Source organism: Phallusia mammillata, chromosome 1 (genome assembly GCF_965637545.1).
Source record: "Phallusia mammillata chromosome 1, kaPhaMamm4.hap1.1, whole genome shotgun sequence".
NCBI lineage: Eukaryota > Metazoa > Chordata > Ascidiacea > Phlebobranchia > Ascidiidae > Phallusia > Phallusia mammillata.
The window spans coordinates 27863281-27890744 of record NC_137252.1 but is presented as its reverse complement, the minus strand read 5'-3'; the positions used below and the strand labels follow the sequence as shown (position 1 = coordinate 27890744).

At 35.7% G+C, this 27464-nt stretch overlaps 3 protein-coding genes, 1 long non-coding RNA gene and 1 pseudogene across 7 annotated transcripts; 3 read left to right on the top strand and 2 right to left on the bottom strand.

Annotated features, from left to right (window-relative positions):
• Nucleotides 1–134: 134 nt before the first annotated feature.
• Nucleotides 135–4407, top strand: LOC145208965 (glutathione S-transferase omega-1-like; annotated as a pseudogene). The gene is made up of 5 exons (XR_013854974.1): nucleotides 135–208; nucleotides 779–846; nucleotides 2154–2262; nucleotides 2683–2902; nucleotides 3140–4407. The product of XR_013854974.1 is annotated as a glutathione S-transferase omega-1-like (transcript).
• A 375-nt stretch (nucleotides 4408–4782) lies between these two features.
• On the bottom strand, nucleotides 4783–7103 carry LOC145208968 (glutathione S-transferase omega-1-like). The gene is made up of 4 exons (XM_080079215.1): nucleotides 6929–7103; nucleotides 6353–6461; nucleotides 5951–6170; nucleotides 4783–5784 (listed from the first exon to the last, which is right to left on the bottom strand). The coding sequence occupies exons 1-4, from the start codon at nucleotides 6963–6965 to the stop codon at nucleotides 5389–5391; spliced, it is 762 nt and encodes a 253-aa protein (XP_079935341.1). The 5' UTR covers nucleotides 6966–7103; the 3' UTR covers nucleotides 4783–5388.
• Nucleotides 7104–7490: 387 nt separating this feature from the next.
• LOC145208967 (glutathione S-transferase omega-1-like) lies at nucleotides 7491–9878 on the bottom strand. Of its 3 annotated transcripts, none has more exons than XM_080079213.1 (5): nucleotides 9668–9878; nucleotides 9467–9555; nucleotides 8944–9052; nucleotides 8529–8748; nucleotides 7491–8250 (listed from the first exon to the last, which is right to left on the bottom strand). In XM_080079213.1, exons 2-5 carry the CDS (start codon nucleotides 9501–9503, stop codon nucleotides 7852–7854), a joined length of 765 nt encoding a protein of 254 aa, XP_079935339.1. In that variant the 5' UTR covers nucleotides 9504–9555; nucleotides 9668–9878; the 3' UTR covers nucleotides 7491–7851. The 3 variants fall into 3 exon arrangements, with proteins under 3 accessions (XP_079935339.1, XP_079935340.1, XP_079935338.1); XM_080079214.1 differs by having other exon boundaries at nucleotides 9467–9548; XM_080079212.1 differs by lacking the exon at nucleotides 9668–9878 and having other exon boundaries at nucleotides 9467–9656.
• Nucleotides 9879–11370: 1492 nt separating this feature from the next.
• LOC145210426 (uncharacterized) lies at nucleotides 11371–12444 on the top strand. Its single transcript, XM_080079986.1, has one exon. The coding sequence runs from the start codon at nucleotides 11371–11373 to the stop codon at nucleotides 12442–12444; it is 1074 nt and encodes a 357-aa protein (XP_079936112.1).
• Nucleotides 12445–19967: 7523 nt separating this feature from the next.
• LOC145208964 (uncharacterized) lies at nucleotides 19968–20324 on the top strand. The gene is made up of 2 exons (XR_013854973.1): nucleotides 19968–20157; nucleotides 20195–20324. It is a non-coding gene; the product is annotated as an uncharacterized LOC145208964 (long non-coding RNA).
• The last annotated feature ends 7140 nt before the right edge of the window (nucleotides 20325–27464 follow it).

Below are 27464 nucleotides of genomic sequence, written 5' to 3'. Positions count from 1 at the left end.
GTGGAATGACGATCAACATTAGATTTTGTCACAAAATATACTAAAAGGAGTTTTGGAGCACAGCCGCTGGCATCGCTAGCCGCAACCGTCAAACGCGTCTGATTCTAGAGCAGTGGTTCTTAACTGGTGGTCCATGGACCATTAGTGGTCCATGAAGACTATTTGGGTGCTCCACAGGACGTCCACTAAACTTGGTGATAAACTGGAGGTGATTGCATATTATATTTTGAAAAACGGTCAGCGTGTTAGTTGTCAGCAATTTTATATCACTTCTTGTAAATTGGTTATGAATAATTATGTTTCAAGGCAAAATGCTTATTGCATAGGCCTATACTTCAATCCTGCTTAAAAATGGAATGACCTACGATATTGTTTTCACTGTGTCGGTGGTCCATGGCCTGAAACGAGTTGAGAACCACTGTTCTAGAGAGAATGTCATGATTAAAGGCCTTTTTTACGGTTATTACCTGATGTTGGAAAATCTTTAGTGTTCCTGGAGCGGATGTTAATGTTATTTAAACTTGTCTGTTTGACACACCAAATAGTACACAAACAAACGGGAAAAAGCACTGAAGATGACACACGTTATTACCAAAAACGCCTGTCATCACGAAGCTTAAATTTGTCGAGTCATTGCTGTTAGCCCGGGAAACATTTGCAATGAATTTGCGTCGTTCAATGTCAATATTTAACAGTGCCGAATTTTGTGTTGGTATCGTTTCAACTCAACTTTTAAAATAACTTTTTTGGATTTGTACGACTTTTTTTTATCATACAGTCTTGCACTAAAAATCTAAGACGTCATCAAAATGGCAGCTATGGGAAATGAAAGACATTTGGCTGCAGGTAAGTCTTTATTTTTAACAAATGCATACCCATAAGGCTATAGGTCAGGGATGGGCACTTTTCAGTGCAAGGGCCGCATTGAAAAGTTCCTAATCTTATCGGGCCGCATAGTATTTCACCAACAGCCACCAATTTTTTTTCAAATAACTAGTGTAAAGAATTAGGTTTATATAATGTATATACGATTCAAAGCCGTTTAAAATGCTCATATTAATAATTCCTAACTTGGTGCATAAGTTTAGCTGAACGGAACTAGCTGTTTATGACGTCATCATCGGTATTGTGACGATTGCTGTGCCTGTTTTTTCGCATTGTTTGCACACAATAAGCGTATAAAAAGCCTGGCGTATGTGGTTCTTAGGCTGGTAATTTTTTTGTCTCACGAAATCTGTTTTTGGCATTTTGAACACCGAAATATTTGGCAAAATAGTTTTAGTTACTTCATGGCAGCCTGTACATGTATTTTAACATACATGGTCACGGCCGCACAAACTCGTCTCCGCGGCCGCATGTGGCCGTACGGCCGCAGGTTGTGCACCGGTGCATGATTTAGCCCAAAATATTAACATAGTATATTTTCAGCTATGTGGAAATACGTTTGTTGTCAATTTGTTTGCACAAACATTGGTTGAAACGTTACAATTATAATTGTTTCAAAATAAACAAGCATTTATTGGAACATAGGCTACACCACGTTTTTTTGTTAATAAATTCCTTGCGCCAACATTAAACAACAATGTACTGCAACGACCTAAACTTGATCCAAAGTGACCAAAGTTTTGCCGTCAACAGTACAAAGTAGGCTATATTTGAAAACGTGAATAGCTTTAACTTTTATCGAACGAAGAAATTGTTTTAAGTGAATATGTGCATGATAATGTGGCAGAAACAACAGGCTAAAGCACGTAAACATCCCCGGTAGTTTTCAAAAACTACGCACGTGGTTATAACACTATTCAGCGTTGCTCGGTAGCTTTCTCTTTAAAATTTCCCAACATTTGGCGGGCTGCATGCGGCCCGTAGTTTGCCCACCCCTGCTATAGGTAAAGGTAATTACAATTTAAAAACAAGATCATATCTGACAACTGATCGACATACTAACCGTTATTCTTAACCAAACGAAATCTAATCTGCTGGTCTGTAATGGCATTTTGCCTTTTTATCATGAGATTAAACTTTTTTGGGTAATGTATTTTCTGTCATTGGTTTATTGTGTGTACTTGTTGTACTGTGTTGTGGTATGTTTTATTAATGCCCAATTATTGGTCAATATGCCACTACTCTTAAAATTCTATAAACTTTTGTAGGATCGACTGAGCCTCCTCCACCCAAGCAAGATGTTCTTCGTGTTTACAGCATGAAATTTTGTCCATTTGCACAGAGATTGAAGCTTGTTTTGGCTGCAAAAGCTGTTAAGTAAGAATATGATCTTGCACTTATAGGGAGATCTACATCCCTAATCTTATATTTTTATTCTGAACTTAATATTTTTTCCAGTTGGCTGTATTTTTGTCCATTACTCGCGGCTGGCTTGAAATGATGTTTTTAATATGTACACATTCACTGAAGTGCAAGAGGTAATATGCACAAATCCAAGTCAAGATGAGCCTTATTAAAATCTATAATAATTTTTACAAAACGTTCAAACAAAACAATGTCTTTTACAATAATTTGCATACTAAAGTAAAATGGGTAAAACCAACAGATATACTTCTGTTTGCTTACACATGGCCCATGCTATTTCTGATTGTTTTTTTCATCTATGTGAGATGTTTTTGGTAAACATTATGTATGACCTTTTTCGGCATGTTTTTATGTCATACCTGTATTTTATAGACATGAAACAGTCAACATTGACCTTACCAAGAAACCACAGTGGTTTTTAGAGAAGAATCCACGAGGCCTCGTCCCTGCCATAGAAATAAATGGTGACATAATTTATGAGTCAGACATTACCTCTGAGTACATTGATGAAGTTCACCCTGGAAGAAAAATTGTTACTGCCGATCCACTTAAACGAGCAAAAGAGCTGATGTTGATGGGAGACCATGGAAAGGTTACATATTATTCAATGCTAAAAAAACATTTTTACTTTCAAATTTATTAGGATTTTTCACTGATTCTATTCCACATTTAACTTATTGTGCTAGTTTTTATGTAGCTTACCTTTGTCACTATAAAAAGTTGAAAAAAGTTAAATCAGAGATACAATTTTGTTTCAACAAAATCTACCGAAAGAGAGAACATGGTGGCAATACACAGATAAATAATTTGGTTTTATTTTTTGTTTCAGACTGTTGGTGGATTTTATGGTGCAATTTTGGCCCAAGATGATGAAAAACGAGCTGCTGCTTTTACAAAAATGGCAGCTGGTCTTGATGTTTTAGATAAGTTCTTGTCAAATTCGTCAACACCATTTGTGTGTGGTGAACAGCCTGGGTTTACAGATTACATGATGTGGCCACATTTGGAGCGAATCCATATTTTTATAAAACCAGCACTTACCAATTTTAAAAATGTCCAGGCATACATTGCTAAAATGGAAAAAGATGAGGCTGTGCAGGCATGCAGATTGCCTGATGAGCTGCACAAAGTGTTTGCTGAGGGGTATAAGACGAAAAATATTGATTATGATATTGGTGATGTAGTAGAGTATAATTTTTAAGGCATAACATGAATTGAAAATCTGTTGTTGTTTTTTATTTGTTGACTTCCCATTGCAATATTCTTAAAGGGCATCATTGTTGTATGATCACCTTAATTTACATTGTTTTTCATGCGGTGGAATAATGCTGTGAACATTTGTTCAGTGGTAGAGTTAATTATCGCACCACAGAAATAAATCATTTCAAATCTTACATTGTAGCTGCAAAATAAATAAAGTCTATGTGCAAGAAAAGTTCCTACCAAAGTAAGTTTCAGGGAAAATTGTTGCATTTTTAGCAGGTATTTTTTTAACTATGCTCTTACTTTGGCAAGATTACTTGACTGTACTAATGCATATAAGACGAAGCCTCATGCATTTTTCACATTTTATAATGCTGTAAAGACGACTCAAGTTGCTAATGTTGCGAAGACCTTATAAATAAACCATTTAAATACATTTTGTTCCAACATCTTGAGAAATGCATTAGATTTTTATTTATTTGTCAATGTGTTGTTTTGTTAAATTGTCAGCTGTATAAATTAAGCATAAGCTGCTGATGATAATTATTTTGCGTTGTGTATTGCCTCGTTTTTGGCAAACCATTTTATCATTGGAACTGAACAGTTTTTTTTTCAACATCTTTTTTAGACTTCAGTACATTGTATGCACTTCATAAAGCAATGGTTGTGGTATTTAGCCATTTATAAGTGTACTTAGATTCAATACTCGTAATTGAAACTTAAAACTGGAATCACCCAGTCAGTTGCTTGGAAACCAAAGGTTGAACGACTAAGTGTTTTTTCTAAACTTACATCCATGTACTTAGATTCCGTTTTTTTTTGCTTTTTACAAACCAATGAATGTAAATTTGACATTTTACCGTTGTTCAATAAACATTTTATGTATACTTTGTACACTTATTTTATATGTAAAATTTTTCTAACAACATTTTTTAAATGATTGTCGAATGCCAAGTAAGTCACCATTTTTCAAGAACACAGAGTCGCTTACACAGATTCAAGCCTAACTTGTTAATGTTTAACTTACAACTATTGAATTTTCTTGTAATGATTGCATTTCAATGCTGTAAAATCAAACGCAAAAAAACTTGTTGTAAAATTTCTGATTAACGCAGGGCTTGTTTGGTCTCTTTTTATTATCTTAAAGTTGGGTTTATTTATCGTCTTTATTCTCCATGTTTGTTAAAACTGTAAGTGCTTTATTTACTACACCAGCACAAATGCTTTTCCTAGAACCCTTGCATATGAGTAAATATAACACAACTGACCTTGTATAATAGCGCCTTCTGTATTGTTCATCCAGTACGCAAAGACACACATGATTTAAATCCTAACAACGCACAACCAGAAAAAATCAATCAAGCTAGTGTAACAACGACCATTGAATGGTGAGCTACTATTAAACATGGGTTCAAAGTGTAAGCAGAAGCAATTTCAATGCATAGGATACTTTAAGGATATAAAGCGCTAAAACAGCGGTTCCTAAACTTTTTCGAAAAATTTCTTCCTTAACAAGTCAAAACATTTTCATTCATTCCTAACATACCACATAAAATATCCAAACCACACAAAGATCATTTAAACTTGAGTCTTTTATCAACTTCTCAGGTCATATACCCAGAGCTGAAGTGTCTATTGACAAACCACATGTAAAAATTGGGTAAATTCTACCCTTGGGGTGAATTCCTCCCCCGTTGAGTAGTGTATGTATTTACCACCATTCAGTCTCTTTTACACTTGAAAAACAAAGATATCACTGAAATATCGAGTAACGACAGTAAAAAAAAAATTACCACTATGGTTTTGTTTTAAAGACAAATTGGATAAAAAACGAAATACATACAACTGATGGCAATTACTAATAACCAACCACAATCACTTTGCAGTTGGAAAACTATATTCAACCACCTCCCCACAATCATACAAGCGACGTTTTTCACCTGCTCGAAAACTTTCTTCAAAGTTGAAAAATTCAATGAGCAGCTCATTAGAAAATCTGCATGCTTTAACAGCAGAATCTAAACCCATGTCATCAAAATACTTTTTTACAAGTTCAAATGTGGGAATCAAGTCGGGCAAAAACACCCCTAATCTTTCAATGTGCGGCCACATCATGTAATCCGTAAAACCGGGTTGGTCGCCGCACACAAATGCTGTTTTAGCTTGCTTGAGGAATTTTTCAAGAGCACCCAATCCAAGTTTAGCTGTTTCTGAACCTTGCTTCCTTACTTCTGGGTCAGACGAACAAGCGTATTTGTAGAATGCAATGGTCTGAAAAAAGAATTTGGTTAAGTTAAATTCGCCTAAAATACACTAGTGAGACAAAAAAGTGGAAGGTGCAATTGGTGGCATAAATTTAAACTCAATACAGATACACAGTTATTACAAGGAAATGTGTGTCAATTTCGGACAAAACCTTGTAACTAATCTCACATACCTTTGCATGATCCCCAAGTAACATCTGCTCTTTGGCTTTTTTCAGTGGATCCTCAGTCATCAATTTTCTTCCAGGGTAAACCGCATCAATGTAAGCAGAAGTGATATCAGATTCATAAATGTAGATACCATTGATTTCTAGTGTTGGGACAAGTCCCTTCGGATTTTTTGTAAAGTACCATTCAGGTTTTCTTACCAAATTAATGTTGATAGTTTCATGTCTGCAATTCAGTTACAAACAGGTTATATATATATAGGAGTCATTTCGGTTGTTTTTGGCATGACCCACATTAGACACTTTAAGTGTGTTATGATTAGAGAAACTTTGCAATGAATAGGGAAAATGTTTTTTTGGCACCTGCTATGCTATGGTTAAAAAGAACTTTTTGAAACAATTGCATACTTGACTCCCTTGGCAGCCAGGACAAGTTTTAAACGTTGCACATATGGACAAAATTTCATTCCATAAACTCGAACAACATCCTTTCCTGGAGGTGGAGGTTCAATAGAGCCTAAATAAACATTTTGATTTCAGCACTTTGATCTTACATGATAAAAGCTAATATGCACACTATCTAAAATACTTTTAAAGCAGTTAAATAAACTTTAACTGCAAAGTTTCATTTTCAAAGATCAATCTTAAAATTTTGTACTGTATTATTGTCTTAACAAAAGCATCGGTTTGAAAAACACTTTTTTATTAAAAAATCATACAGGATTTTGGGGATTAGGGTGATAGTGTTAAAACAAGGGTACCAAATAAAGAAATTTTAAATTATTTGTAGTTTCAGTTCTGACACCTTGCTCCTAACTGTAAGCATGAAACATCTGCCAACACAAAAATCAATGTCAAATGTCAACTATGAATACTGTACAAAAGAAATCTGTGTCTACCAGATGCGTGATACAATGCATTAAAGATGTATTTTGTTTTACATGTTTCCTTATTTTACAAACAGAAGGTGATAAAGTTTCATACCAGTTTCAAGGTGCCGTTCATTTCCCATCCCAGCCATGTTGCAACAAGTTTTATCATACACTGTAGTACTACGCAAAAACTACAGTATTTCAAACCAAAAACCTAATAAAAACATGTACCTCTTGTAATAACTAAAAAGTTATCTTTCCAGGCAGCTTGACTATTCCAAACAAACAAGGTAACATGAGACCATTTGCAAGTGGTTATTCAGCATTTTATTCATTCTAACCCACCATGACACAGCGAAATTTGCTTGTTTATTTACTTATGTGGTATTTGCACAGTTACTTTTATTCTTGCAAGCCCATTAATATTGTTCAAATGTCATTTTATATCTCACTTTGATAGGTTTTCAGATTTGCCATTCTTTGACAATAATGTGAATGTCTATTTGAAGTTTCTTTAAAATAAAGAGGAAAAAGCAAGAAAACCCTGCAGATAATTTTAAATTTTTCTGCACTTACAACCATTATGATTGTTGTGTGATTAGTTCCTTGTGCATGTAAATAAACAAGTGTACAGATTATGAGTGATTTTATTAGCAATCATTTGTTAAGCACAGAGGTTAATTAGCACTATATTAGACAGTGTACATAAGTCATCATTGCAAAAGACAGAAAGCAAAAATTTGCACAGTTGTAAAGTCACAAAAGTAACAATTTCTCAGGAAACTTATGTATTTATTTTTATGTACCAACTACAAGACACAAAACAGAAATGGTTTATTTTGTCAAAAAGGTTTAAACATTATTATAAACGAAGTTGACAAAAAGTCCCTTTAAAAATAATAGCAGTAACAGCACATAAGAAAAAAACTACAAATTTGAATCAGATTGTCATGGTGATTCATTTTGTTACAGATTTTAAATTAAACAATTAATTAACAACTAATACTCATAAAACCTATAGTTTTTCACCATAATTCACTTTTTATTTGGAAAATTGTATTCCAGCACCTCTCCACAGTCATACATGCGACGTTTTTCCCCTGTACGTAAATTTTCCTCAATGTTGAAAAATTTACTGTGCAATTCATTAGAGTGTCTGCATGCTTTAACAGCAGAATCTAAACCCATGTCATCAAAGTACTTTTTAACAAGTTTAAAAGTGGGTATCAAGTCTGGAATAAATACACCTATTCTTTCAATATGTGGCCACATCATGTAATCCATAAACCCAGGTTGGTCGCCGCACACAAATGCTGATTTGGCCTGTTTAAGGAATTTTTCAAGGGCACCTAGTCCAAGTTTGGCTGTTTCAACTGCTTCATCTTTTCCAGCTTGATCAGGTGATAAAACATATTTGTAGAATCCACTTACAGTCTAAAAGTGTATAATTGGGTTTGTTAATTTAGATGAAAAGCACTGTCAGTTCCTCAGTTTAATTCAACTCGAACAATATTCAGAAAGTTGTATTTACCAACAAACTAGAATTAGAACTCTATCGTTTTAGGCACAGTAATAGGTGCTTTATAAAAAAATTAAAAGTATAGTTTTTGGACAAAATATATATACATATATATATATATTGTCTAATGCTGTGATTAGTACCCTAGAGATATAGGTTGCTCTTACACTTGAATTGTTAAAATTACACAAACCTTTCCATGGTCTCCAAGTAACATTTGCTGCTTGGCTTTTTTCAGTGGAATTTCAGTCATCAATTTTCTTCCAGGATAAACAGCATCAACATAAGCAGCAGTGATGTCGGATTCAAAAATCACATCATCATTGATTTCAAGGGTTGGGACAAGGCCTCTTGGATTCTTTTCAAAATACCATTCTGGTTTTCTTGTCAGATTGATGTTGATTGTCTCATGTCTGTAATTTAGAATGGAGTTGGTGTTTACTAAAAATTATACAAGATAAATATAGCAAGCAGTAAATGGTATTGCGCTGCATTTTAAAATTACAGATGTACATAACCAGTACATATACTTAAAAAGTTACATCAACCAAGCAAAAATATTGTAAAGCTAAGGTTTTAAAAGACAATATTTTCAATGTGTGACATACTTGACTTCCTTTGCAGCCAAGACAAGTTTCAAACGTTGCACATATGGACAAAATTTCATTCCATAAACTCGAACAACATCCTTCCCTGGTGGTGGCGGTGCAAGGGAGCCTGTAGCATAAACAGGTTTTAGGTGTGGATAAAATTTTTCGACATTTTTGACAAACACTTTCTATAGAAAATGCTGTACAGGCGTTTTCGTCCACCAGGTTGCATAAATAAACACTTTCTATGTTCCAGAACATTTAAGGAGAGGTCAGTGCATCACTGGATTATTATCCAAAATCGTTAATACCGAAAGAAAATAGGTTATTTTTAAAGAAACAACTAAAAAGCATGTATTTTGTTAAAAAGATGCAGTCTATTTGGCAGTAATGTTGATACAAGTACAACTAAAGAGTACAAAGCAAGGATAAGGTCCTTCAGCAAATTTCAATCTGCCATATCTAAACTATTAGAGTAACCCATTTCAGTGTTATACATTTGTTTGTTGTACACAATAATAATATTTATGCAACTCCATACCAGTTTCCAGATGTCTTTCATTTCCCATTCCTGCCATGTTGCAACAAGTTTTATTTTATTCTGTGGTGGTATTTTGCAGATGCTGAAAACTGATAAATTTAGTCCAGATTTGGCTTTATATTTCAATCAGAACAAGTGCTATTTTGCTCTACAGCACAGAATGAGACATTGGGACTATATTGTTCACTATTTATTATGCACCTGACACACCATGACGCAGCAAATTCTGCCTGGTCGGTCTTGTTTGTTTTGCTCCTATTGCTCTCGCATGTTCCTTTTCAAAGTTATCGTGATAGTAAATTCGTATCTCAGTGCGGTTACCTGTTAGCCCTCCCTTTTAAAATCAACAGTATTTTGTTCATTTTTAGTTTCTGCAATTAAACAGGGCAAACCAAGAAAAAAACACGCGGCAGTAGCAACCATCACGATACCATTATCATTTCGCCGAAATGCGAAGTACGAAAATTGTTAATAAGCGTTACGCATCACTGCGTGTTGCTTCCAACAAATTTTTTAAACAAAACAAAACGTAGACGTGGTCCAGGTAAGTACTAATATCGACATTGTGAGGTATGGGAGAAAACGTCCCATACACAAACGTGTAGATAGGGTATACTCAACAAACACTATAACCAGGAAGGCCGACTCATTACACTATAACCATAGAATTCTAAAAACAGAATTCTATGCTATAACCAGGAAGGCCGACTCATTGTTTTCGTCACGCATGAGTGACACGGGATTAAATGCATAGTGTCCAATGTTTAGAACAAAATAAAAATACATTCCGCGCCTAATATTTTTCTATAAATTGGCACAGATGTGTGTTAGAGCAAGTAGTTTCGACTCGTAAAGCCCAATTTGTGGTCTCTTTTTGTATTTGCCAACGAAATGACTTTTACCGATGTATGGTGGCAAATGTCGTTCACACCTAAACGGATGTACAGTGTAGGGTCCAATGTTCAGAACAAAATAAAAATACATTCCGCGCCTAATATTTTTCTATAAATTGGCACAGATGTGTGTTAGAGTAAGTAGTTTCGACTCGTGAAGCCCAATTTGTGGTCTCTTGTCGTATTTGCCAACGAAATGACTTTTACCGATGTATGGTCTCACTCGCAAATGTCGCTCACACTTAAACGCATATAAAGTATAGGGTCCAATGTTCAGAACAAAATAAAAATACATTCCGCGCCTAATATTTTTCTATAAATTGGCACAGATGTGTGTTAGAGTAAGTAGTTTCGACTCGTAAAGCCCAATTTGTGGTCTCTTTTCGTATTTGACAACGAAATGACTTTTACCGATGTATGGTGGCAAATGTCGCTCACGCTTAAACGCATATACAGTATAGCAGGGGTCGGCAACCCCTGGCACGTGTGCTAAGGTTGGCACGCGAGGTGGTTTTTCATGGCACGCCAACCGATTTGCGTGTTTATAATAAAGTAACAATTTAACCTGTTACACTGCTTGTTTGTAGTTTTTATCGTATCATTGTTATAAAATTCAGTCTTACATGCGCAAAATGCTTTGTTTTCTCTTTATTATTGATATCTGCTGGGTTTAGAAAACAATCTGGGTTTAGAAAACATCGTTGCACCAGTGAACAAGTCCTTGCTTTAACATCACACATTGAAACAGGATATGAACTAAAAAACACAACTGGAGCCATATTCGTAGATTTATCAGCTGCCTACGATACAGTATGGCATGATGGTCTTCTACTAAAACTAGCAAAAATAATAAAATGCAGAACCATGCTGCGAATCATATCAAAAATGACAGGTACTCGTCGCTTCCACACATGTGTAGGTTCCGACACCAGCAAAACTTTTAAAATAAAAAACGGGGTACCTCAGGGCTCCGTACTGGCCCCTACACTATTCAACGTATACATCAGAGACATGCCTAAAACCAAATGTCTTAAATTCGGCTATGCGGATGACTGGGCACTAACTTATCAAGGAAATTGTCTAACAACGATTCAAAACCAACTCACAGCTGATCTCACCACTCTCCAGGAATACTTCACGACATGGTATCTACAAATGAACACCACTAAAACAGTGACAACTCTTTTCCATCTGGACAATCACCGCGCAAACCAACAACTGAATATTACAATTGATGGAAAGCAACTGCCAACGGACCCCAATCCGAAGTATCTTGGAATAACATTAGACAGAACTTTAAATTATAGACAACATTTGGAGAAACTATCAAACAAGATAAAAACTAGAAACTCACTGATCAACAAACTAGCAGCCACCAGATGGGGAGCAAGTCAATCAGTCCTGAGAACATCTGCCTTAGCTTTGTGTTACAGCGCCGCAGAATACTGTGCTTCGACATGGGAGCGTAGTACTCACACTAAAAAATTGGACATCCAACTGAACAGAACAATGCGAATAATATCAGGAACTCTAAAATCCACCCCTATTACATGGCTACCAACAATGAGTGCAATACCTCCCCCACACTTACGACGCAGAGCATCAGCTATGAAGATGATACAGAATCTTCAAACACTTCCCGAGGAAATTCCCCTCACCAAAATTATAAGACAAGCACCAAAAACACGTAGACTAAAATCCAGGCATCCAATCTACAACTTAGAGACTGACAACACTTTCGATATGACTGAAAAATGGAAACAATATTGGTTTAATAACATGCCCGCTGGAGGAGAGCTAGTAGACGACCCAACAACTCCACTGCCAGGTTTCGACTTAGCACATAGACGTAACTGGGTAGCAGCGAACCGACTGCGATCAAAACACGCTCGCACTGCCCACATGCTTCAACGCTGGGGCGAAAGAACGAGTTCGGAATGCCCTCACTGTGGGGCAGATAAGCAAGACACCGACCATCTTGTCCTAAAATGCCCCACAACCAAGTTACAAGGTGGATATCGGACCGTACATGAATGCGATACAGCATTTAGCGACTGGTTTCAAAATATATCCGATCACATCTAAGTTTTTTTGAGACGTGGAAACCATACGACAATATATATTGATATCTGCTGGCACGAACCACTATTATTTAGAAAAACTGTGGCACGCGAGGTCATTAACACATGGAAATAACAAGTAAATTGGCACGCGTCGCCTAATAGGTTGCCGACCCCTGCAGTATAGTGTCCAATGTTCCGAACAAAATAAAAATACATTTCACGCGTTTGCCGAATGACTTGATCTCCAATCAGTTGTTGTCGCAGACGAAGGTCGCAAAAGTAATAGTCAATAAATCGCAATAGATCTGTCATGCAATTTGGTGTCAAACTGGTTTTATTTATTGCAAATTGTGCATTGTAACCTCTCAAACGCTGTCTGTATCCCTTACTAAATAAACACAAACTATAACAATCAGGTCTGCTTCGGGCCTGTTCGGGTGTTGTGGAAATTAGATCTGATATATTGTTGGTAATATATTCATAAACTACTTCTTGTTGCCCAGAAAAACTGTCAAGACCAGAAATTTGAACACCGTTTAGCTCCAAATCAGTGTCCTTGTAAATAATTCGTTCCGAAGATTTAATGGCATTTTGGTCAATTCGGCGGCGCTTTCTGCGAACTACCTTCACTGGTTGGTGTTTAGCAACAGGGGTGGTAATAATATCGGTTTTAGTTTTTTTGTAGTAAAAAATACAACTTCCAGTTAAAACGCTATTCTGCATATCCGTCCACGTCCTTTGTCTCACTGTATCGTCATCAAACTCCATTGTACCGCATTCATTAAATTTGTAGGCAACGTAGTGACCAGAATCAACATCCAAACCAGCATGAACCACAACTGACGCTAAAGTATACGTGACCTTTTGTGTATCAGAGCAAAATGACAACAATCGATCGAGTATTACACGCTTGCAACTCTTCGAACCACCTAAGTTTCTGTGCAACACAATACATAAAATGTCGGAAGCGGTTGCAATATGGGAACTAATTTTCTGTTTTGCGTCCTCTTTACAAATTGAACAATAACCAGAAATAACGTTTAAAAACTCGGCATCACAATATGCTTTAAGATTGCAGTTGTCTGAAATGCTTTCAAACATCGGCAATGTCAAGACAGACTGCTCATGTGCGGATTTCACAACATTTCACAACACAGATATGTGTTAGAGCAGGGCTTCCCAAACTGGGGGTCGCGACCCCGGAAGGGGTCGCTTAACAAACTCGAGGGGTCGCAGAGAGCTGTACCAACTTTGCAGAAAGTACTCCATACACTGGCGTAGAGTACGGGGGTGCCGCACACCCCCGGCCTTGACCTTTGTATAACTTCACAATGTCATTTTTGTTCAAGTTACGTCGGTTTTAAAACGTTTCCAGCTAAGTGCAAACGTTTCCAGCTTTAGTATTGTGTGGCGCAATAACTTTCTCTAATAAAAATGGGTAATAAACTTTTGATTTCTAAGCAGTCTTTAATGTCCGTTTGCAAAGCACTGCTAAACTTGTTGGTCCAAGGTGATAAGTGCCGATTTGCAAAACAATGTGACAGAAGCTAAAGGCTAAAGCACGTAAAATGTATCGGTGTTTGGACGTGTAAAGTAGTAGCCGCGAGAACCGGTGGTTTTTTTCAGTTTTCGCTCGAATTAGTCGTTTCAATAAATACAACAAAACGTATTTTTTGCATTGTTTATCATATTTACCGTGAAGGGTCGCGGAAAATTTAAAAACATTAAAAGGGGTCGCGATCAAAAAAGTTTGGGAAGCCCTGTGTTAGAGCGACATTTGCGACCATACATCGGTAAAAGTCATTTCGTTGGCAAATACGAAAAGAGACCACAAATTGGGCTTTACGAGTTGAAACTAATTGCTCTAACACAGTGGTTCTTAACCGGTGGGAAATTTCCCACTAGTGGGAAATTTAATGTTTTCGGAGGGAAATTATGTAAGCTTGAAAAGAGCAAACTCGGGCTCGATGGTCGAAACCGGCTTTGAAATAACCGTTGAAAGTTACATTACTAAAACTTTTCTGCAACAACATGTAAGATTGATTTAACCAAGGTTTACAAGACACATACAAATCCAAAGGCCGTTTGTTACATCACAGACAAGACTGAAACCATCAATGACTTTGCTGTTGTGCACTTATAAAAGCTTTTCCTTTGTTGATTGTGATGCAATAAATGACTTATGCAAGCATAGCAGACTCTTCAGTATTCCAAAAACGTTTAATCTCTCACAGAAGCACTATTTAAGCTAAATAAGATTGCACTATACCTTTAGGGTCCAGACCAAAGCGCTCCACAAAATTATTTCATTTAAAGAATATTTTTTTTGTTACGTAGAGCACAAAACATGTTTATAAAAATAACCGAGGGGGAAATTCGAAGTTGGTGATTGACTTTAGTGGGAAACCACACCAAAAAGGTTAAGAACCACTGCTCTAACACATATCTGTGCCTATAATAGAAAAATATTAGGCGCGGAATGTATTTTTATTTTGTTCTGAACATTATGCACTATACTGTATATGCGTTTAAGTGTGAGCGACATTTGCGAGTGCGACCATACATCGGTAAAAGTCATTTCGTTGGCAAATACGAAAAGAGACCACAAATTGGGCTTTAGGAGTCGAAACTACTTGCTCTAACACACATTTGTGCCAATTTATAGAAAAATATTAGGCGCGGAATGTATTTTTATTTTGTTCTGAACATTGGACCTTATACTGTACATGCGTTTAGGTGTGAGCGACTTTTGCGAGTGCGACCATACATCGGTAAAAGTCATTTCGTTGGCAAATACGAAAAGAGGCCACAAATTGGGCTTTACGAGTCGAAACTACTTGCTCTAACACACATCTGTGCCAATTTATAGAAAAATATTAGGCGCGGAATGTATTTTTATTTTGTTCTGAACACTGGACACTATACTTTATATGCGTTTAAGTGTGAGCGACATTTGCCACCATACATCGGTAAAAGTCATTTCGTTGGCAAATACGAAAAGAGACGACAAATTGGGCTTTACGAGTTGAAACTACTTGCTCTAACACACATCTGTGCCAATTTATAGAAAAATATTAGGCGCGGAATGTATTTTTATTTTGTTCTGAACATTATGCACTATATTGTATATGCGTTTAAGTGTGAGCGACATTTGCGAGTGCGACCATACATCGGTAAAAGTCATTTCGTTGGCAAATACGAAAAGAGACCACAAATTAGGCTTTACGAGTCGAAACTACTTGCTCTAACACACATCTGTGCCAATTTATAGAAAAATATTAGGCGCGGAATGTATTTTTATTTTGTTCTGAACACTGGTTACTATACTTTATATGCGTTTAAGTGTGAGCGACATTTGCGACCATACATCGGTAAAAGTCATTTCGTTGGCAAATACGAAAAGAGACCACAAATTGGGCTTTACGAGTTAAAACTACTTGCTCTAACACATATCTGTGCCAATTTATAGAAAAATATTAGGCGCGGAATGTATTTTGATTTTGTTCTGAACTAAACATTGGACACTATGCATTTAATACCGTGTCACTCATGCGTGACGAGAACAATGAGTCGGCCTTCCTGTTATAGTGTTCGTTGAGTATACCCTATCTACACGTTTGTGTATGGGACGTTTTCTCCCATACCTCACAATGTCGATATTAGTACTTACCTGGACCACGTCTACGTTTTGTTTAAAAAACATTTTGGAAACAACACGCAGTGATGCGTAACGCTTATTAACAATTTTTGTGCTTTGCATTTCGGCGAAATGATAATGGTATCACGATGACTCAGTGATATCAGCGTGACTAAGCATTAAGTGTCGCGGATTGTCACGTGTTTTAGTTGAGAGAAAAAATTTCGCTGCCAGAGAATGTTGGCTCTACTAGAGTCTACTGTCATGGCGATTCCTATTTCGATGTCAAAGCCGCAGCGCCGTTTATGAACTGTTGGATGGCTACTTTATTAAATGTTTAACAAAAAGAAAACATTAAATAGGCTGCTTGTATTGAATTTTGTCTTGAACATCAAGTAAACATGGGTGCTGCAGTTCGGCAATGCTTATAAGCACGAGACGCCTATAGAGTGTAAACAGCTAGTTAATACCCTCTTAGGTTATTTTAATTTAGTTGATTCTAAATATAGCTACAGGGCCATCTTGGACCGACAGGTTTTTGCCAACCAGAACCCGGGTAGAAACTTTTTACAAACCACAGTGAAGGACCACGCCGTGTTGCCTTTAGCGCCACTTGTTTCTCCACCAACATCTTCTTAACCTTCCCAAGTTCTCAGTTCTATCTTCTTTTTTTAGTTCCCAGTTCTCAAAACAGCTGTTGCGTTTGATGTGTCGTCCTTATTTTAGCAAACTTGCAACAGCAACTTTTTCGCAGCTGTGCCAGTGTTTTTTTGTGTCACGTTAAAGTTGCATAAAATTTTAGTCCAACCTTTTTTTGCAAGTATTTACCCAGTATTACCTATTATCTGTTTTATTTCTTTATTAAGGCCCGTTTACACTGTGCTTAGCGGCGCCTAACCTAACCTTGCGACCCCTTCCGTTTACACTGCGATTTTCTGTGCGTACCTATAGGTTCTGTGCGTACCTATACACTTATAAGTGTACTAAGTAACATCATAGTATACTAAAGGCCCGTTTACACTGTGCGTAGCGGCGCCTAACCTAACCTAACCTTGCGACCCCTTCCGTTTACACTACGATTTTCGGCGCGTACCTAAGTGTACTAAATAACATACCCGACGTCATTTTTAGCTCACAGCAACTAGCGATGACCATCATTCATCACATAAATTCATTGTTACCTAGTTTGGATTCGAAAAAGATTTTTATGAATCAAAATTAAATGATATTTTGTTAGTAAACATGATTTTGCATCTCGGTAATCATACAGGATTGTTTAATATGTTGTTGTATAGATTTATGGCATGTTTATCTTACTTTCATGTTTTTATAGCATGTAGTCCCCTGTACTGGGTAGAATGTACACTTTAAATGCACTTAATTACAATATTTGAACACAAAAAACCCAACATACAATCATAACAATGTAATAAATAATTAAATTTGAGGCAAATAGCGCACCATCATTTATTTTCGGCAAATGAACCAACTTTTTTTCAATTACAAACCCGCAAGCAGCGATAACACAAACCGTTTTCGCAGGTTCAAGCAGCTTGATACGCAGAAAAACGCTCGGTAGGCGATCGCTCGCTCATTTCTACGAGACTTGAGCGCCCGAAATCAGTCAAGAGCGAAACCAGACAGAAAAAATGAAACAAACAAACTTACGCAGGTTTGAGCGAGCGCGTTACGCATAGTGTAAACGGGCCTTAACATAGATAACTTAATTCACTAGATGCGCAACTCGTCTGCCGACTAAATATTTAAAAAAATCTCTCGGGTGAATTACTACATAGAACAAGATGTAACTTTTAATGTGTAGTTATGTTATGTTGATGTATTTTTTAAACATTTTTATTTTAACACATCTAATTTAATTACCATGAACGCGAATATATTGGTTTTGCCTTCCTTCAGACGTTGCACGCTTGAATGAACAAGTACACATTTCGTGCGCATAGGTAAGAACATACACATATTTTGTCGTCTTGTCGATAGTTTTTTTGAGCTGCGACGTTTAGTTTGATAAAAATGTTTTAGTTTTTGGAATTTTCTTAATAATATCATAAAAAAGTGGCAATTAACCTTATTTATGTAGCAAGTTTGGACTTTGAATTCGCTGAATTGGACAATTTGCATTATGTGTACCACCTTGCTACATAACTACATATATGGGTTGCCATTATGGTGTCTGCATTTCTGGCCCCATAGTCAATAAATCCAACTAAGTGGCCTTCCTAGAATACCAATTTTCTTGACTACATGAAAATAATAAATGTAAAAAAACATGAAAAAGTGCATAAATTGCTGCTGTTAACTAACTTTGCATCCACAGAGCATTGACTGCCAATTGGTTGATATTGATAACACATGCACCAGAGCCAATATTTTTAACAATCTACCATACAGTGTTTTTTAGGATTGTGTGATGATATGTCAGTTCAAAAAATTATGTGTAAAATTGCAACTTATACCTGTACTACTGTAAAGTACGTGATGATGGCAATATAAGAACACCACTGGTTCTGAGATGATTATATGCTGCTGAAGCTCTAGCAAACAACTCAATTACCCAATGAACCATATCAGGGTGGTACCGTCTCCGATTAATGGTCTTTGAAGCATTTTTACATTGCATTTTTAAAAAATGAGGCTTGCCACTCATTAGTGAGTGTTTTTGACTTTCAACCAAATCCTGCAGATGGGAAATGACACATTACTGTTCCAAAATTAAATGAGAAACATTTGAATCTGCATACCAAGATATCCTAATGAATTCTGTCATCCGCTGTTACCAATTCTTCTTCACTAGTTGCACTGGATTTCATTTGCTGCACTCTGTTGCGTTCCATTTTTTGCCATACTTTGCACACATTTTACACATTACCGGCCCTTTTTCTGTTACTGTGTTTGAATATTAGGTGATATCTACTGGCTACTTTGCAGTGAGGTGAGCGAATTATGGTTGTGCCTGTCAGGGTGTTCCATGCTTGTATGACATGTTTGTTAATATTCTTGTTTTTCCTGCTTACTCCCATACAAAGTTTAAAGTTATCCAACTCCTAATGGTAAAAACTATCTTGTTTTAAAAGCAGGTGTTATACTTAAAAATGCATTTAAAGTTGATTACCCAAGGATAGTGGTTTAACTCACCATCCATAAAATGGAGCCCATTCAACCTCAACATTGCTTGAGATGCAAAGTCTACCACAAAAACATACAGAAACCCAGATTAATTCATAATAAACATAACTGTACCTTATGTATGCTTTAACAATTTTATTTTTATATTGTTCTACCAAAAGGTATTTGCCTTTTCTATAAAATGGCCACTTTTCTAAATGTTGTACAACTTGTTGTTTAAAATGAATTGTTAACTTAAGAAGTGTGTACTAACTTTCAGCTGAGGACCTAATTGTTTAAAAGCTTTCTCAACACTTTTAACGCTGTGGTGTTGAATTTATGAAAGAACCTTTCTGTCAAATGGTGCTTTTCTGCTTGTCTTGGCCACAACAAATGATTTTAGCTGTAATAAACATTTATATGTTCATGGGCAAGGTTACCAATTTTGTCCTGTACTGCTGTTTAGGATTTTTTTGGATGGCAAAGCACCAATTTTTAACTTTTTTCTGCAACCAAAGAATTACTGTTTGATTTTGACAACAGAAGTGGGTTAAAAGGAAATTAATATTACGTTTCTTTATGAAGCATGTATTATGTCTCCCTAAGTTGGGTCACGCAATGAGAGCACACATTTTTGTAAATTGCTGTAATGTTTCTTCATATCAGAGTTGCTTTGAAATTCAGGATTGCAAATTGTAAACAAAGATTTTTAGCCATTGGCACGGTGTGGCTAACCTAGCTATTACACAGAAATGCAACTAAATCACAATTGGTATGGTATCATAGATAACTTAATTCACTAGATGCGCAACTCGGCGAAATCGCTCAGACAGGTCACGCTTGAATGAACCAGTACACATGGGCTTCTTTACAATGGCGGGCAATGGGTGAAGAGTGAAGATATTGGCAAAAAATCGCAATTTCTTGCATTAAACGTCAAATAACTTTGGAATTGAAGTGATAATAAACTTGCAGGTTACGTAAGTGAATTGACGTGATAATAAACTTGCAGGTTACGTAAGTGTCATGTATCTCGTGTATTTTATTCGTTTTTAAAAGTTTATTATGTGTTTTAAAAGGATCACCAACCGTTTTTGTTTGATTGATTTTTTAATGTTAAATATACCGTGGGCAAGACTAAATTCTCGTATTTGTGATTTAGTTGTATTTCTGTGTAATAGCTAGGTTAGCCACACCGTGCCAATGGCAAAAACTCTTTGTTTAAAATTTCCTGAATTTCAAAGCAACTCTGATATGAAGAAACATTACGGCAATTTACAAAAATGTGTGCTCTCATTGCGTGACCCAACTTAGGGAGACATAATACATGCTTCATAAAGAAACGTAATATTAATTTCCTTTTAACCCACTTCTGTTGTCATATGTGAAGATCACTTTGAAAAAAGCGATCTGCTGATTATTGGTTGCTGAAAAAAGTTAAAAATTGGTGCTTTGCCATCCAAAAAAATTCCTAAACAGCATTACAGGACAAAATTGGTAACATTGCCCATGAACATATAAATGTTTATTACAGCTAAAATCATTTTTTGTGGCCAAGACAAGCAGAAAAGCTCCATTTGACAGAAAGGTTCTTTCATAAGTTAAACACCACAGCGTTAAAAGTGTTGAGAAAGCTTTTAAACAATTAGGTCCTCAGCTGAAAGTTAGTACACACTTCTTAAGTTAACAATTCATTTTAAACAAAAAGTTGTACAACATTTAGAAAAGTGGTCATTTTATAGAAAAGGCAAATACCTTTTGGTAGAACAATATAAAAATAAAATTTTTAAAGCATACATAAGGTACAGTTATGTTTATTATGAATTAATCTGGGTTTCTCACTGATCTCTATAAACCCTGGATTGCGCTACTGGCCGTCACGGTTGAAGCATAGTCTTTACATACCCTAGTCTGAAAGCGCAATGGCAAAAACAGCATTAAAAGTGGAAAGCTACGCCATCTAGCGGTGGTGTGGCACTTTTGCAAGCTACAATGGAATCGGTATTGAGAAAACGCGTGGTTAGCGGGTTTTAAGTGTGGTATTTGGTAATTTTTTTACTGTATTAGTTTTTTTCTGTAAAATTGTAATGTAAAATTTTATTTAATCATTACATGCTTGAGAAAATATGTGCAACACCTTCATTTGACTGGGAAAATCTCCCTTCGCCAGTAGCTAGCAATCTTTCTGAGAGATTTTGCCAATTTAGTTTGCTAAACATAACGCGTTGTATGTATCGTTTACTTTTTGAATAAAGTAACTAATCTGTGAGAGTCATAGTGGACCATTCAGTAAAAAAGGTTGGTATTGTATTAAAGTATATTAGACACATTTGAAACTACAAAGTTTGTTTCTGTGTTAAACTGTCAGAAAGTAACTTGTTTTTTAACTGTGCACTATGGGGATATTTGATGCATTTTGTTCATAAACTCCACAAGAATGACTAGTTATTGCAATAAGTATTTTAAATGTTTTAATAATAAATTATGTACAAACACACATTGTAAAGCAAGGCTTACATAGAGACAAGAAACAACATTAAAACACTCTTTTACCATGTACCTATTTTTGTTTTCATTGGCTTTTTGAAATCCTTAGTTTTTTGTAACTTTTTCCGATATTCTGTAATACATCTGTGAGAGTTGAAATATGCTGTCATTCGTACATATCTATACATTGCAATACTTGCCAATTTTTTATTTTCAAAAGAAAAAATCTCATTAGCCTTTACAGAATCAACAATTTTTTTATATATATTTATTTAATAAGTGGAATCTTCAGTTTTTCTGCACTACATCGATGCATTCCTTCTAATGACTGAACTGGTTTTTTAAATGTTTCCATTTTTTCCATGGCCCTTGCCTCATTGAGCTCAAGGTTTAAACAATTTAAAATCTTTTGTTTTTCACAGCAATATTGCAGTTATGTGCCATGAACCTATGTCAGAATATTAGTTAAATGTTTAAATATTTGTGTATTACAGAAGGAAATGGTAAAAATATTTTTTTGTAGATGACCTTACCTGTTGATAGCTTCTGGAAATTGACCAAAACTTTGTTTATACTTGGTAACTGAAACCCACTCTGAAGGTTTAGAAACTTCTTTATACCCGGGACACAAGCAATATGTTTCAAGGGACTTTAAAAAAACTTGAATATTGATGGCATTTGGACCTGTGAGTGTATTTAAATAAAAATCATGGTTGGTTGGAAGAGGAATGCCTTCAATAAAGCAAAGAAACTGGAGATCTGAATTGACAACATTTTGATACCGCGGACTTCCATAAAAACTGTTGTTTAACAGGTTCCACTTCAGAAAAAACAGTATAGATTGATCATTCATTATGCCTTTTTTTAATTCCCAATCGATTTTTTTCACCAGCTCTAAAGGCTGACTCTTAAATTCTCAAGTGATTCATAGTTGATGTTTATTTTTAGGGGTAACTCATGTTTTTTAATGATTCTTCTGGAAGAAATTGAATTAGTGAAGCATTTCTGTGGTAAATTTTGGGATGGTAGTCTACCAAACTTGATCCATTTTCGTTTTGTTGTTGATTGTAACCTTTAACAAAACATAACCTTTAAAAAATTTGTAGCCCAATCATTTGTGTCAACACCACATCTCCCCTTGTTTTGGCCATATGGAATTTTAAACAAGTTTACATTTTTTGTTTGTGATTAATTGCAACAGCCTGGTATTGAGCAGTACTTAATTGCCTCTATTATTACTCATTTTCATTTCCAGTTGAAAAATTTCGTTTTGTTTACAATCTGTCGATTTTTATTAAGTGCTTTGAAATGTTTATGTGGTTCATTGTTATAGATAATAAAGACAATCCGATTGTTTCATAATGGATAATATTTGTTAGGTTAGTTAACAGCAAACCAACTTAAATTGTGTATTGCAAGAAACTTTTAATATTGGTGTACGATTTAAATAACGTTTTCGTTACAATTAATGTTGGAACCTTTAGGAAGGTAAAAAAACTTAGGTGGGCCTGGTCGATATACTTGCTTAGTCAAATATTAATTAATATTAATAAGTTTTATGCGACATATACGGTTTGAAACACACAATTTATCACATATAGTTTAAAATAAAACTTCTTTGCTTCGTTTTTTATGAGTTAAAAGCTGACCAAGTAAAAAAAACGAACAGAACGCATCGATAGCGTCTTTTCTTAATACCGATTCCATTGTAGCCTGCAAAAGTGCCACACCACCGCTAGATGGCGTAGCTTCCCACTTTTAATGTATGTGCGCTTTCAGACTAGGGTATGTAAAGACTATGGTTGAAGCAAATTGAAGCGTAATGGCGGCTGAAAAGGAAGCCCCAAAAATGCATTGCGGGCAATAGGGAGAGATAGGAAAAATGACGATAATTTTTGTTTTAGGCATTTGTATAGCGATTTTTGCAGATATGATTTGTAGATTAATAGGACGCATGTATTCCAGTATGTAATAACCTATAAATATGCGTAGATTGACTGTGATGTGTATTAGTGTAGGTGTGCTGGATATACGTTATTAAGTTAGTGTTGAAATAAATCATTACTAAGTGGAAATAAATGTTTTATTATGCAATATAAGTGGTTTGCGTGCTTTTTAAGGTATTTTAGACATGAATCTTCCTTCACACAAGATGATGTAATTCTTTGTGTGACATTACCTTGTGCTATTCCAAACTGTTGTTTTTGACTGTTATCAAACTTCAGGAAATTGTGACCAACATGTGGAATAACGTTTTAATTAAAATCACAAAAAACTAAAATAATATTTCAACTATTTTAACACTTTTTGACTTTTTTTCTCGATTGAGTGCATTTGGTTTTGGTCTTTATTATCTTGCCATGGTGATATTATGAAATTTTGCAATTCCATTTTACATTTATGATAAAATTGTTTCCAAACATTTCAGACATAATAGGGTTTATATTTCTTCAATAAGCAACCTTTATTGTCTCTGGTAAAATTCCACTGGAATGTTTCAGTCTCCTCCCAAACCCTCAAGCTTTATAACACTGCCAGATTACAATCCAGCCTTTTTCGACAACAAATACACTACAGAGGGATTGGAATCAGATTAAATATTTTTTGTGTGTATACTGTTCTACTTCCACTGTGTATGTTTTGTAATCATTTCTGACACTGCCTGTAACATGATATGTTGCACATTTTAAACTTAAACAACTTTGAGGTTGTTGTTTTTTTATTTTGTGAATGCACCATCTGTTATAATGGTGATCATCTGACAAAAAATACAGGATATCTGTATAAACTTGGCTGGTGTATTTGTTGCCTTCAGTCCTGTTTCGCAAGAATTTAAGTGATAACTGGTGTACAGGTGTGTTTTTGCAGAAAATTGCTTATTAAGTAGAATAAAAACAATATTTCATGATTTTGACTGAAATAGTACATAAATAGGCAACTCATTTGGGTAGTTAAACTCATCCACCCTAACTGCTATGATGTCTTAAATGCATTTATATGCACATGTATCTCTTTGAGATATGAGATTTTTATTAAGAGTTTTAGTTTGAGAATTCACAACATTAGAAAAAAATTATTCAACACATGTTGGTTGCAAACAGAAAAAGGGTAGATTAAATGAGCTAATTGTGAGCTTACACAACCGTGACGGCCAGTAGCGCAATCCAGGGTTTATACTTTATAGAGATCAGTGCTCAAGTCTCGTAGAAATGAGCGAGCGATCGCCTACCGAGCGTTTTTCTGCGTATCAAGCAGCTTGGAAGGTTTGTGTTATCGCTGTGTGCGGGTGTGTGATTTGAAAAAGTTGGTTCATTTGACAAAAATAAATGATGGTACGCTATTTGCCTCAAATTAAATTATTTATTACATTGTTATGATTGCATGTTATGTTTTTTGTGTTTAAATATTGTAACTAAGTGCATTTAAAATGTACACTCTGACCAGCACAAGGGACTACATGCTCTAAAACATGAAAGTAAGATAAACATGGCATAAATCTATACAGCAACATCCTAAACAATCCTGTATAATTACCGAGATGCAAAATCATGATACTACCAAAATATCATTTAATTTAGATTCATACTTATCTTTTTCGAATCTAAAATAGGCAACAATAAAATTTTGTGGTGATTTACGGCCATCGACAGTCACTGTGAGCCAGGGTTGCCAGATAAAAAACGCAGAATAGTGCCAAAAACTCTCAAAAAAGCGCCAAACACAACAAAAAAGTGCCAAACCAAAAATGTTTGATGCCAAAAATACCGCCAAACCAATTTTACAGAAATAGCAATATAACGAGTATTATCATCTATATATATTGCTAAATAGGTATTATAAACTGGTCCATACTTAAAATCTGGTCAGTAGAGAATTTATAATTATATCTACGCATAACCGTTTACCAGTGTACGCCGTGCAGTTACAAAAAAGCAACTTTATTCTTTTCTTTTTTTTTTTTCTTTTTTTTTTTCTTTTTTTTTCACGGGGTTCGAACCCAGGACTATCCCGGGGACGAATCCCGATCAGGGTTTTTTATGTCTGTATATGGGTCAGGCGCGCCAGACCATTCGGCCAAGTTCCTGCCCAAAAAAAAAAAGCAACTTTATTCTCCAGCACGGCCAGAACCAGAAAGTTCTAAGAGCACCACCTGGCGGTGTACATTTCAAATTAGTTTTACCAACAATTCTTTATAAATCCCTCTAAAACATCGTTTTTGCCCTGAACCCTGCATACGCACAAAATGCCGCCTTAAGGATTTTGTTTACCCACAATTAAGCATTGGCGATGATACTTTTTCCCTAACATGGCCAGTTTTGCCACAAACAATCAGTCTCCTTACAGCACAGACACTCACTTTTATAACATGATCTATTAACGACACAACAACAACAACAAGTTTGGTGATATTTTCACATTAAAGTTTCAAGACCAGTAACATCAATTACTGCCGTATTCAGAAGAATATATTTTATCTGAAGTAAAGTCATGTAACATTTTTGGCGATGCAACAAAGTCTTTACAACATTTACCGGACAGTATCAACTCCGCTCTGATTCTTACAATGGCATCAAGAAGGTACAACTGCATTCGATTCCTAGTTTTGGTTTTAATAGATGTTACAAGGGAAAAAATCCTCCCAGCCACGGCGTTACTGACTGGCGACATTGTTGAACTTTTTAAACTAAATAAACTCGATGCTACTTGTCGGCGCTGACACGTTTTCTGGAACACAAACTTTATGATGTCAAACAAGCTCTGCCTTTAGCCCACAATTAATATTTTTTTCTTAATTGTTATACGGGAAATTCAATGAAACAGAACCTACCCATTGTAATGGCGCAGCTAGCGGATTTAAGCCGTAATTTGTTGTATCAGAAGCGCAAACCTTTGCAAAAAAGCAAAAACGCCAAATAAAACAATTAGGTGCCAACCATTTCCATAAACCGCCAAATTTTACAAAAATATCCGCCAAACCGCCAGTTGCTATTTTTGCTGCCAACTACTTTCAAATAACGCCAATTTTGAGGTATTTGGCGGCAAAACCGCCAAATTGGCAACCCTGCTGTAAAGTACGTGATGATGGCAATATAAGAACACCACTGGTTCTGAGATGATTATATGCTGCTGAAGCTCTAGCAAACAACTCAATTACCCAATGAACCACATCAGGGTGGTACCGTCTCCGATTAATGGTCTTTGAAGCATTTTTACATTGCATTTAAAAAAAAATGAGGCTTGCCACTCATTAGTGAGTGTTTTTGACTTTCAACCAAATCCTGCAAAAGGGAAATGACACATTACTGTTCCAAAATTAAATGAGAAACATTTGAATCTGCATACCAAGATATCCTAATGAATTCGGTCATCCACTGTTACCAATTCTTCTTCACTAGTTGCTCTGGATTTCATTTGCTGCACTCTGTTGCGTTCCATTTTTTGCCATACTTTGCACACATTTTACACATTACCGGCCCTTTTTCTGTTACTGTGTTTGAAGATTAGGTGATCTAGTTTTAAATGTGTTGCCATATCTACTGGCTACATTGCAGTGAAGTGAGCGAATTATGATTGTGCCTGTCAGGGTGTTCCATGCTTGTATGACATGTTTATTAATATTCTTGTTTTTCCTGCTTACTCCCATACAAAGTTTAAAGTTATCCAACTCCCCTGTAATGATGCAAAAAGCAATAAAAACCTAATGGTAAAAACTATCTTGTTTTAAAAGCAGGTGTTGTACTTGCATTTAAAGTTGATTTCCTCAATGGAGTAATACCCAAGGATAGTGGTTTAAC